Source organism: Neolamprologus multifasciatus, chromosome 15 (genome assembly GCF_963576455.1).
Source record: "Neolamprologus multifasciatus chromosome 15, fNeoMul1.2, whole genome shotgun sequence".
Classification (NCBI taxonomy): domain Eukaryota; kingdom Metazoa; phylum Chordata; class Actinopteri; order Cichliformes; family Cichlidae; genus Neolamprologus; species Neolamprologus multifasciatus.
Window position 1 is genome coordinate 5,252,026 of NC_140453.1, and position 13,115 is coordinate 5,265,140.

Below are 13,115 nucleotides of genomic sequence, written 5' to 3' on the forward strand. Positions count from 1 at the left end.
GATGTGAAGCTGGCTCCCCCCGATAGAATAAAATGAGCCATTTCGAAATCCACAGGAAGTACCCGCATCCCCCTGCCATACAGAGGGATTCTACTATATTTAAAGTAAAATACTACCTCACTGGATTTTTTATTTATTTATTGGTATGGTCATAAGTGATGCTGATCTAACGGGCCATTATTCAGTCTGACGTAAGGAGGAGCTCCGGGGGGTGTGGTGGTAGCGCTAAGATGTGGGTCACCACTGCGCCCCAGACTACACCTTCCCCCCGCTCCCTGGATTTCATGTGGGAGTCGGGAGACGGATATAGGGCGGCTGGAACCCACGCGTGCATCCCTCTCTCGCTCTTTTCTCTCACACTGTAGTAAGGCAGCATGTTGTGACCGCATGAGGGCAGTGCACTTGCTAAGTACAACTTTCCAGCCAGTGAAGTCTGAAAGGTTTTTTTGTGACTAATTTTCCAGTTTAAATATCACTTCTATTTACACGCACTGTCCAGTAATATAAACGAATGAACAGCTAAGCTTAGATATGACACCTCCACCCCACACCAACACATGAAAGCAAAACCTTTGCTGCAGGGTTTTTGAACAGAAGCCAGAGACACACTGATCGGCATCGTTGTCTTCATGTGGAGCAGTCCCCTTTTTCATGCTCTGGCTTTCTGGTGTAACATGTAGTAGCTTGCAGATAGGGTTGCAAGGCGAAACGGTATAGCACTCTGCATGACTCTGCAGTGTGTGGCACTGTCGGGCCTCTTTTTACTGGATATATGGGACAGCAGTAAAACATTTGCATGTGCAAATTTACAGATGTTAACCTAATTGCTATGATAATAGTTTCAAAAGGTAATGACTGTGCCCTCAGTAACACATTTGCAGTGCTACAGAGCAGTGATGACACTGTATGAGGGTAATGACTCATGAATCAGCTTCAGAATTAACCAAAGCAAACAGCCACACCCTTATTTCATAATTGACAGCCCACAGCAGTCACAGAGTAACTGATCAACCAGCGTGAGCACTAAGTAATCTTTTGTATACTGGATATCAGAAGGTTAACCTCCAACATACTTTTCCTCTGAGATACAAAGTAGAAACTGGATGGACCAGATGTGCATGCTTCTCTGTGTGTTTGTGTTTGTGCATGTTTCAGTGTGAGTTTCTTCCTTTTCCACTGTGAGATTAAGGTCACACCCTCCTCAGTCTCTCCTGCCATCTCTCCCATATTCCCTGCTTTTTTCCTTCTGCTTCTTTATTTTTGTCTGCCTGTCCTTGTTCGGCTTCAGTTTTTGTACTAATCCTCACTGTTCCTTTTAATTTACATAGTTTATGGCCATAATAATCCACCAGCAGGACAAGGATCCAGTTTTTGCTGTCGGGATAATTTACCTGTCATGTCTAACCAGGAATTTAAGGAATCTTTTGAATGAATACAACCCCACTCCATGTCTGGTAATTGGCTGACTGTGTTTAATGATCATGTAGTAATCCCCATCTGAGTGTTTTATCATTTTTACTGACGTCGCTGAACAATTGCAGCAACAGAACAGTAGGAGGGATTCATCTGCGTTTTAAAGGATACCGCAGAACAGATGTTTGTTGTCACGCAGAGAGCTGAAAAGGCACTCTATTAGTAAAGTGTCTCATTCACAGCATCATCCTGCTGCCACAAATAGAAGAGGAAACAGCAGAGGCCATGTTTCCATGACCTCATAGCCCTGTTATATTCGACGAAGACAAACTGAACCCCTTTGACAGATTGGACGTGGCACTTTGATTGGCAGCCACTTTGCATCATCAATCAAACACATTACCATGGGCTTATCACAGTATGCAGTCTTTTATATATTTACAGCTCAGAAAATGTACATTAGAAGTCCATATTACAAAATCGTTTGTGTCATCTACATTGGGGCTATTTAGCTGTATCACGTGCGTAACAGGGTTAGTGGGCAAGTTATCCAGACACCATATTTGGTAAGCAAATTTCAGGTCAGCCTAATTGTGAACATGTGAAGTGCATTACTTCTGCTATCCTTCTTCAGCTTTTGGCAGGCTGTATTTACAAGTAAAGCAAAAACTAGAAATGGGGTGGAAGCTGAATATTTTAGAAGTGGATGTTTGAATAGAAACAGCAGCATGAACCATTTTGGAATAGCTCTACGTTACTGTGTTTCAAATATCAGTGACTCTCCTGTTATACGCATATACCTCTAAAGTCACCAGAGCGCAATCCAATAGAACACCTGATACTGACACCGCTGTCGGTGTTTCGAATTAGGAGCCCAACTCTCATAGCTCAGAATGTGACTTATGTTTCCATGATTTATAGCCAGAGTCATGTTCTGATTTCAACAATCTGCATTCAGTTTGTGCTGATCTAAAAAGTAACCATGTAAGCAGAAGAATGGTAAGTAAGAGACGGGATTCAAGACAATCTATTTGGACTACTTAGATGTGTTCCAGCTATCTGGTGCCAAGTCTTTGTCAACGTTGCCATAGTGATGTGAGCAAACAAAGAAAAGGTATTTCTGTCATTAAGCGACCCCGTCTTTGGTGAAGCAGAGTCCTAAGCATTTGGGAATAATGCACACGAAACACAATGATCCTAATGTTTAATACAATTACAGTACATGATTTAGTTCGTAAGCTGTTAAATGCATCCATGTGTGCTGTGTGTCCAGTCACCTACCTGTGATGCACAAGTGCACACATGCCTGCTGGGTATGCGTGTATCTGTGTGTGAGAGAGAGAGACTGCACTCCCTCTACTTGATGAGGAGGCCATCTTCAGCATGGCTCAGCATATTCTTATTCTCTGTGACAGCACAAATACACACCAGGCAGGACCCACCCCCCCCCCCCCCCCCCCCCCCCCCCCCCCCAGAGCTAGCCTAATTGCACACACAAGCAGGTTTGTTGCAAAATACCAAAAACTAACGTAATTATAAAGTGTGATATACTTTGTATGAAATAGCTTTAACAAGCTGTTATACAGTCGTACAGTTTGTTTACAAATGCTCTTTTTTAGGGCAGCTGGTTCAAAGCAAGACAAAGAAAGATTATATAGGATCATGTGATTAACAAGAGATAAGGAAGTCACTGAAGATCTCACAGAAACAAATCATAGATGGACCAAATAAACCTGCTGTGCATGTGACAGGATTAACCTTTGAAATCAGTGGGTTAGGCAATCTGCACTTCAGCATTTTAGTCTGAGAACTGTATTAAATCCCAACGTGCAAAAGGGATTAAATAAATGCAACATTTTTGAGAAAAACCATAAGGTTAACCTAAGTGAACAAAGCAGCTGTACACATGCAAATTGCACAGTCAGCCACAACAATCAAACCACCGCCTAAAATTGCGTGAGACCCCGTGTCCCTCACCGATCTGTTGTTTCTGGTTCAATTTGTGTCTAAACCATCAACAGTAAAATATTTGCATAGCTCTTTTTAACTCTGAATTGGACTTCAGTTGCAACAAAACTATTTTGGGAAACAAACTGTATCAGGTGCTAATCCGACACCCGATGTGTCCTTCCAACTTCACCGCGATTGTCTTGTTGCACTTCCTCTCATTTGAGTATGTGGTCCAGATGTTTCATTTGACTAAAAAAGCAGAGATAACATCTGGTCACGTGTTGTGCCAACAGACACAGCGGGCATGTGAACGGGAATTTTGACACAAATGGAAGCTCACCTGCCAGTGTCGGACATAAACCTTTGGAGTTACCCTGTGTTGCCTGTCTGTAGGACATTTGCAACAGTTCTTTGCAGGTTGCACGTCATGGCCTAGTGTGCACATTGCATGCACGGTTGATCTAGAAGGTTTAGATGCAAGAAGGTATATCTAAACCTGTGTAAAGCGCTTTCAGTGCTCAGTTAGAGTAAAAAAAAAGGCCATTTACCATTTGCAGCCATCTGGAAGTGATATTGCTATGTGGGGTGCGCTTTGGCCGCCACCTTGTTTAGATGCATGGTCATACTCATTTGACAGTGATCGATGGCGCTCACTTACCTGTAAGCGGTTTTAATGTCGTGGCTGATCAGTGTACACGCTCAGTGTGTCAAGGATCTATGACACTGCACTTGTGCTCCAGCTTAAACACTGACAGGTGAGCTGAGACAGCAGCCTTTCGCACAGCGTCCTCATGAACACCTCCCAGCAACCTGCCATACATGTACATGACCCGAGTACACAGACTAAACACACAGCTGCTGGTGTGTGAAGCTATATGCTCAGTGTCCTACATATAAGAAGGCTCGCCAATTGGACATAAGTAAGAGCCAGTGGGGAGGCTGTGTGTGGTGAGTTTATTTTGGGATTTAGTGCTGTGTGTTATTTAGGGATGAACATTGTATTGGTGACTCTGCTTCTGTGTTTGCGTAAGTGGGAGGTTGACAACAGTCCCCAGAGAGAGAGAGAGGGGGACATTTAGCTTAATTGTCTCCCTCTTCAGAGTGCGACAGTGTAAATGGCAGCCTGTAACCTATGATTATTATGTTTTATTAGCAGTTTTTAGAGGACGTGTGAAGGCATAGTAACACTTGTTGACTGTTTTAACACTTATTAAAAAAAAAAAAAAAAGTAGTAGCAGGGGAGATTTGAGTCAGAGGGAAACTAACATATGTTGGTTACGTTTCAGTGTCCAAACCCATATTCAAAACAATCAGGGTTTCACAATAGAAAACACAGCAGCAAGACAGTCGAGGTAATTACAGTGCTGTTTAGCAGACACGTCATTTAGTCCATAATAACAATAATTTGACTCTGCTATTGTTATCGTCTCCACACTCTTCTGCTAATCTTCTTTTGGTTATCTGAATTTGTCCATATGCTGCTGTGGTGTGCCATGTGTCACACAGGAAGGTTGCAGCATATGTCAGTTCCTGTCACAAACGAAAGCGCAACACTGCTTTTACCCATCAGTTTGTCTGTCTTAATCTATAAAGGAAACGTTTGTTCTCTCTCTCTCTGTAATTAGAAAATCGTCTCGCATCCTGTTATGTATTTGATAAAGTTTCTTCTGCTGCCACAAGACAAGAGGTCATAATTCTCTTTGTGCTGATCGTTTAGTTATCAGATTTTCACTGACGTAGAAAAGACTTTGAGCACAATTTCAAAAGTGAGTTTTTTTCTTAAATTTATTTAAAAAAAGACCTCAGAGTTGGTTAGTTAGGCTTTGGCATTTCATAGTTTTAGTAAAAATTAAATTAAAGTAATTAAAATAATTTAATAAAATAATTAAAGTAAAATGAGTAAAAAAAAAAATCTTATTTCTCTTGTTTACAGGCTTCAGTTAGAAAAAAAAAAGCCTCCATTAATTACATCTTTGAGCCTGAATCTTTGCTGCAGCGTGGGGTTTGTAGCAGCTCACATCCCTCCCACTGCAAAGCTTCTTTGCCAAATGCAAACACAGGCCCTGGGCTCCCTATAATTATTAGCACATTGTCCAAGGAGGAGGGAAATCCAATGTGCAACAGACTCTGAAGAGCTTACAACTGCCTGGAAGCCGAATGTCACTCTGCATGCTGCTTTAACGGGGCTATTGAAACAGGCCCCATGACAACCAAGACGCTGTAACCTTCTGAGCTGGATCTCTGGCCGATGCAGCTTGGTGTGTCAGGAGTGTTCTGCTAAATAGAACTGCAGGTAAGGATTCAATCACAAGACAAAGAAGACAAGTATCCGGGCTTGATACTTATCCCTGACACGCTAACAATCACTGGATGATCTTATATCGTCGTGTTGGTGTTGTTCCCAGATCATCATGAAAATGTTGTTCCAGGTTCAACATTGCAAGTGACCAATCACATTATTGTGACGTTATTCTTTTGCGCACCAACCCATTCGTGCATTTATGAAATTCCAATGTTGCAAGGACAATATCAATTCTGCTTAGCGTTTATTAAAGGGTTAGGGTTAGGGTCCGTTGATCGGCGGACAAAGGCAGTTTCTCGCAGCATAAGTACAGTTTTTTGTTTTACGCCAGTTTTTCCCGAAGTCGCAAAAGTATGACATCACAACATTCTGATTGGTCACTTGCAATGTTGATCCTGGAACAACCTTTAGTATGATGATCTGGGAACAACACCAACACGAGGATATCAGATCGTGCGGGTGGTAAAGTCGAAGAGACATGTGGATATGACTGAATATAATGTCCTTGTTTAAGAGGGAAGCTTAAAGTGTTGCAGCGGTGAATTGAAAAGATGCATCATATTGTTTTTTAATGTAAAACCTGATTTTTATTTGTTTTGTTTACATACATTAAAGTATAATTACCTCATTTACACCCTACTTTCAAATCTATACCCACAACAGCAAAGCACCACCTAAACATATTTGTTTGAACATGAGGAGAAAACGGTGGAGTTCTTTACTTGGTCTCTGACTCTTTCAGCAAAGTGAGCACACTCTGTGGAAACGGCTGTGGGAGGATTCAGACAGCAAGTGTCTGAGGTGTGAGAGGCAACGTGTCGGCTTGCGTAGCCTCTGAGTGTGTGTGTGTCACGTGAAGTTAACTTAAACGTAACCCCAGCCGGTGCTGCAGTTAGCAAGCAGAGCAAGGTTTACAGCGGCACGTAAAACACAGAATGCCGAATCAGCGCCGAACAAGCAGGCGAACGCTTCTTAGAAAGCGCGAGACGCTTCGTCGATTGTGCAAGTTCACGAGCTACAGACCTGTTATTGATGACACGTGCACGAGAATGGTTTCCTGCCCTGCTGAATGAAGAACTGAAGACAGACTGAAATCAAAGAGGAACGCCTGAATAAACAAAACGAGGACGGAGGAACTGCCAATGAGCTCGGTTTTAAAGTATTGTTTGAAACCACCCCCCTTCTCAGGCGTACAATGGTCTAAGTCAACCCCCACCCCGAGACATACAATGGCAGTGCTTCAGATGAAAAAAAAAATACTGAATGCATATAAAAATGAAACAGGGTTGAGTGTAGGAAGGCTGTGTGAGTGCAGCTGTTCTCACTGACACAGGTATTTCCTAATGAAAACATGAAATTATATAATCTATCTAAATAACAGTCTTAAATCCTGCCCTTTAAGTGAGGGCCACAGGTGAGCCTGACAGCATTTGACACCAGCCAATATGTGCAGCGCATCTGCTGCCGAGTGCAGTGACAGCTGCACAAAAGGCCAACGACATGTGCAGCACAATGAGCTGGCTCGGCGCTGATGTAACATCAGGAACGGTTTCAAAATGCTCTCCCTTGCCACATTTCCTCTCATTGAACCCTCTTGAGAAAGGCATTCTGCGGGTTTCACTTTGATTGCATCCACAATGAGAGTCATGAATGGAAAGTCATAAGCAAACAAGATCACGCCTGAGAGCGCCGGGGCACGGCCCCTCGGACGTTCTGTTTAAGCGGTTTCAGTACGAGAGAAAAATCCAGAGCGCAGCGGCGGTTTCAGGAGAGATAGACACACAAATGAGACGGGCTATCTCAGTGTCCTTCGTCGCATGTGCGCTTTCCACACAGCAACAGGTCAAACTTCAAACCGACACACACTCACAGAGCAAACAGCTCGCGAGCAAACAGAGCAAATGCAGAGATAAACAGCAAGAATTCCTGCGCAGAAATTCCTGGACTCTGACTCCTCTGAATATTTGTACATTAACACAGCTGGGGACGCTGTCATACCTTCAGCTATGTCAGCTTTTAAGGAAGCACTTTCCTCCTTAAGTTTAGAAAGTGTCAAAATATTTTTTGACAGGTGAAGCGCCAGGACTTCACCTGTCTGTTGATGTAGTTCAACCTGTTTTCGTTTCACTCCTCAACCACCAATTTCCATGACAACTATCTTCTTCCTTCAAAGCATTTCCTGACCACCCAGTGATGTCACTCCCCGCAATTCACACCCTCCTCTTTTTGGTACAGAGAGAGGAACCTGACCTTCCAAACGCAGCCATGTCCCTACTTTTGTTATGCAGTGGAAACACACACAAAGGTCTGTGCTGCTCGGCGCGGAGGTGAAAGCATGGCTTTCAAACGGTGGCCTGATCTCAAATGCGTGCTTCGGGGCAGCTCGCTTACTCGGGGCAAAATGCCAGGGCGGTAAAGATCTTTTGTGATGCTGACTAACCTCAGATGTTGCGCAAAGGCAAAGAAAGGCACTGCCCAATTACTCAAAAGAAAATAAATTCATTGTACTTGTATTTTAGGGAGAATCTTCAGCAGAAAAATGTGTAATTTCCTCATTAAAGTTCTGATTTAATTACTCACCATTACTAAGACAGTGAATTACGGTCCTGTTCCCTCTGGCTTTTAACCTACCATGGCTTACAGATCAGCAAAACTTGCTTTCTTTATGAATCCGGCACTCTGGTGACCAGAGTGAAACTTTAAGACTTGAGGCAAAGTAGTTTACCTGACAATCACTTCTCTGAAACTAGAGATCTCATCATTTATTCACAGCAAATGACTCAGACACAGACACACGCACTCAACAGCAGAAAGGAAACAGGCCGAGGCTCACTTCGCTTCGCGTTCGTTCGAGTTTCTTTCAGTCATTATAACGCCCTGAAGCTCTCGTTTCCTCTTTTGGGAACTTTTATGAAATATGACTTTTGCTACGGTGGCAGCTGCTCATTGAAAAGGCATCACTTCCGTACTGATCTGGATATATAATTTTTTTTATTATTATTTTATCAGCAATAGCAAAAGAAAAAAAAAAAGAGAAGAAATAAAACAGCGGCATCTATAAAGCGTTAACAGAATAGCCGGTTTGGTGTTTGCAGGACCATACAGGCTGATGATTTTAAAAATAATAATAATAATTAAAGAAAAGAGAAGGGGGTTGAAGTCACTGGAGCACCTGCATTGGAGGAGGAGGAGGTGGTGGTGAATGGGGAGGGTTGGGTACTTGGTTAACATTTGCTGGGGTCCAAAAGTCAGTCACAGAGAGTAAAAATGTGCACAGCCAGCTTGTTGCTAACCAACCCCTCTCCCTCCCTCCCTCGCTCTGTCCTGCAGCGCAAACTCAGCGACTAAGAATACCTTCTGCTGTCTTGATTTTGGGGAGGGGGGGTGTGGGGACACCTGTAACTCGGGTCCCTCTTAAGGCAGCCGAAACTACAAACACTCAACAGTAACGGAAGCTCGAGAGGAAACGCTAAGACTGGTTGTAACAGATTCAAACCCTGAAACAACAAAATGTATAGATATATCCATATCACAGTGTGTACGTGTGTGTGTCAGAATATCAAGCGTCCACATAGTGTCTTTCGAACAAACCGCCACAGTAGACATCATGGATGGAATCACTGCACATGAAATAAGTAACGAACACGTCCTCATTCATCCCAGTACAATCGAATACAAAAGGAAGGTCCTAACATATTCATAAACACGCATTCTTACAAATTACAGCGGCAACTTCGACCAATGAAGGTGATATGCGGTTGTGCTAGGCAATGGGCTTTTTTTTCCATTTGTTTTTTGTCTTTTTGGACTTTCCCCATCCTTTGGATATGTAGCTGGGTGATGACTGAGAATACTGAATGAGGGTTAAGCATGGGGTGAAAATATAAATGTGTCCCCCATAGTCCCCTGAAAAAAATTACACAAAAAAAAAACAAAAACAGGGAGTTAAAAAATAAAGAATTTGCTGTAAAATAAAGAGTACTGTATATTTAAACAGTGCTGGTTATACAGAGTGTGAACCAAAGCAAGCTACAAAGAAAAAAAAAGCCAAGAAATATGTTGGTTTTTTGCTTAAATGAAATCTGTGATTATAGTGATGTCAACATTATCCAAAAAAAAAGAGAAAGAAAGAAAACTAGAAGTAAATGCTACCCTCTTTGATACATACTCAGCAGAGGGGTCGTGGTATTAATTGCTTCAGATTGCATCTTTTTTTCTTTTTACTTATTATTTTTCATTCTCGGCTACTTCTTTCGCCTCCAAGTGTCCAGGCTGGTGAGAGAGGAGGAGGAAGGGAGGGAAACATTAAGACTTATAATTTGAGGTAAGCCAGGTCAGGCCCTCGTAGAGTCCGTCCCCTGTCGTCGCACACGAAGGCTGAACGTACCAATTCCTATCTCTGATCCGCGTCAGGCCCAGCTTCTCCTGGATCTCGTGTGGCTTCATGGCATCTGGGAGGTCCTGCTTGTTGGCGAAGATGAGGATGATGGCGTCCCGCATCTCCCGGTCGTTGATGATGCGGTGGAGCTCCTGCCTCGCCTCGTCGATCCTATCCCTGTCGGCACAGTCCACCACAAAAATGAGCCCCTGGGTGCCCGTGTAGTAATGTCTCCAGAGCGGCCTGATCTTATCTTGTCCCCCCACGTCCCACACATTGAACTTCACATTCTTATAGGTGACAGTCTCCACGTTGAAACCAACAGTGGGGATGGTGGTGACTGACTGTCCCAGCTTCAGCTTGTACAGGATGGTAGTTTTCCCAGCAGCATCAAGTCCAAGCATCAATATTCTCATCTCCTTGTTGCCAAAGATCTTTGAAAGCATTTTCCCCATCTTGTTTTCTGTTCATAAATACTTCTTTAGAAGATATAGTGAAGCTTCTCCAATGAGAAGAAAATAGGGGGGGGAGATATATCACTGAGAAGTTACAGTTTCACTGTGTTGCTACTGAAAGTCCTCCACGTGATGGCAGCGGTGGGCTGACACAAGTGTCAATGGTGGCTTGCAAGTTTGTACAGTACAGTTAGCTGGTCTGTGGTGATCTGACCTGAGCATTCAGTAGAAGCAGTGTGTATGGAGCCCTCACAGACTTGAGTGGGGGTCTGTTTTCATGATCCAATGGATTCCGAAGTAAGAAGAAGAAGAAAAAAGCCCGATATGTTTCAAAGTCGCCTATGAGCACTGACTTCCGTCAAAAGCCACATTTCAAGTTTTTTTTCCGTTCGAAATCCTGTTGCTCTCCGCGGAGCTGGAAACTGACACAAAGTAGTGCCTTCTCACCAGAAGCGGACTATACAAAAAATCAGGCCCAGTTCAAGCCCGGGGGTTCCCACTTCCTCCTTGGCTGCCGGCTGTCCACAATTGGCCTTAGCTAATTCCAGTCGGTGAATTTTCAAAGCTCGGCGATTTTCTTGTTAAAAAGCCTAAATTAAACCTCTCCGGTCCGTTTCTGCGCCGGGACATCCAGAGGAAGAGCGCTCAAAAGGTCATTGATTCATCCGACTTTCTTCTCTTCCCCCTGTGACACAGGAGCGGTCCAGAGAAGGGAGGGGTGTTAGTACAGAGGACAACTTTGGATCCGAAAAAAATACTCTTCACACACAGAAAAGCAACACGGTACAGATAAAACGAAGACCGCGGAAAATACTTACGTCTGCGGCAATCATCCCCCTGTCCCCGGACCGTTTCTCCCCGCTCTTGCCGCTCTCTGTCTCTCTTCCTCCCTCTCTCTCTCTCTCCAGCCGTTCAGTCACAGCGGTGGCGGTGCTGTGTTACCGGAAAAGGTGCGGACCCAGATCAGCCGCCACTTCCTCTATACCGCTCACACACACTACTGATACATTCAGGGGCTACCTCGGAGCTCAGAAATTTGGCTACATTGAAAACAAAAGACTAGAAGGATGGTGCACAGAAACTCTCTACAAATCAATCTTCATGTCCGTATTCCTCCTTAAACATAACAGCTAGATGATTATTAAATTAGGTAATTAATACTCAAATAATCTTTAATTCGATTTATTAGACAGCCCAAAATGAAATCGTTCAATGAAATAAACAATCGTTTAAATCTGCACCAGATTATTGATTTAATAAAGTTATGCACTGACGTTGTAATTGTCTCAAAATCCACGCTCCATAGAAACCACCGTGGACGTTGGGAAAACACACCCTTCATTTAGATTTTAAAAAATGCGACTGCCCCTAAACGCACTCCACGCCATTTCGCATGCGCGCCCAGAAAAAAAGAACTGCAGACCGGTCCATTAGGCACTATTGCTGACGCCATTTGGGCGTTCATTATGGATGTAATCGCCTCTGGTTTAACGTACCGCAATGAAAACACACAAGACCGCACACATGAAACACATGCCATGATTTAGTTGGCCCGGTGGTCTCAGGAGATGGTTTACTTTCGGGTCTTTCTGACATGTCTTGTCATCCATTCAAACAGTTCCTGTATTATTAGTCTGTGACGTGGAGAATGTGAGTGAGTAGGGCGGGAGGAACTACAGTATTTCATTGGTGAAAGCATCACCTGACACCAGCTTATTAATTTAGGCTGCCTAAAGAAAGACACAGTCAGTATAAATATAAGTGAACTCCTGTTTATTGCCATAATAAATTATGAGAGGTGATTCTAATATCAAAAAAATAGTCATACACTCATAAGCCTTATTCCAAAATAAGGCTATGAGAATAACCGTCCCAACTTTACTTTTGAAATGGGTTTAAATGTGAGATTTTACAAAGGGGCCTCACCCTGTTTTTCATTCTGTTGTGCCTGCCAGTTTAACATCTAACTATTATTACTGTTCTTAGAAGTTTCTTAAAGTAAAAAAAAGTTATTACTGACTGTATAAAAGTAAAAAGACATAATTTTCATAGATTTAATCCAATCTAGGATCTCAAATACCGCTCCACATTTTCAGGCACAAACATTCATGATAAGGATCTCTGAAATTGTTGTCTACTTGCAACTGAGGCGAGGCAGCTGAATAACAAACATGCCAGTGTGGTGCATAAACTTGCAACACATGTGGATCTGCCACAGTAATATAACCACTGAGATATTAAATTGGTAATATTGTATTGTAACAGTAGCACTCAACAAAGTGTGGAATATATTAGGCAGCAAGTAAACAAGTTCTTGAAGTCGATATGGTGGACAAATGTCAGGATTGTGACGAAGGGATGCTGACTAGGGACAAAGTCTAAATGAAAATATAGTCATAAAACTGATAACACCTTTACTGGCACATAGCTGGGTTAGGTTAACTAGAAAGCTCCCACACAACAGTACCAGACCTACCTGACTTTACCTGCTTGCTGCAGCTTGCTGAGTCCCAAGTGATTAATCAGATCAATAGTGGTTTGTTTAATAAAAGCGAAATGCTTTAATAAATATAATAAAAGTGAAATACAAAATGTAATTGTATACCTAGAGAGATTG

At 42.9% G+C, this 13,115-nt stretch overlaps 1 protein-coding gene across 1 annotated transcript; it reads right to left on the reverse strand.

Annotated features, from left to right (window-relative positions):
• Positions 1-3,453: 3,453 nt before the first annotated feature.
• Positions 3,454-11,764, reverse strand: arf6a (ADP-ribosylation factor 6a). The gene is made up of 2 exons (XM_085133662.1): positions 11,317-11,764; positions 3,454-11,183 (listed from the first exon to the last, which is right to left on the reverse strand). Exon 2 carries the CDS (start codon positions 10,496-10,498, stop codon positions 9,971-9,973), a length of 528 nt encoding a protein of 175 aa, XP_084989788.1. The 5' UTR covers positions 10,499-11,183; positions 11,317-11,764; the 3' UTR covers positions 3,454-9,970.
• Positions 11,765-13,115: the final 1,351 nt, after the last annotated feature.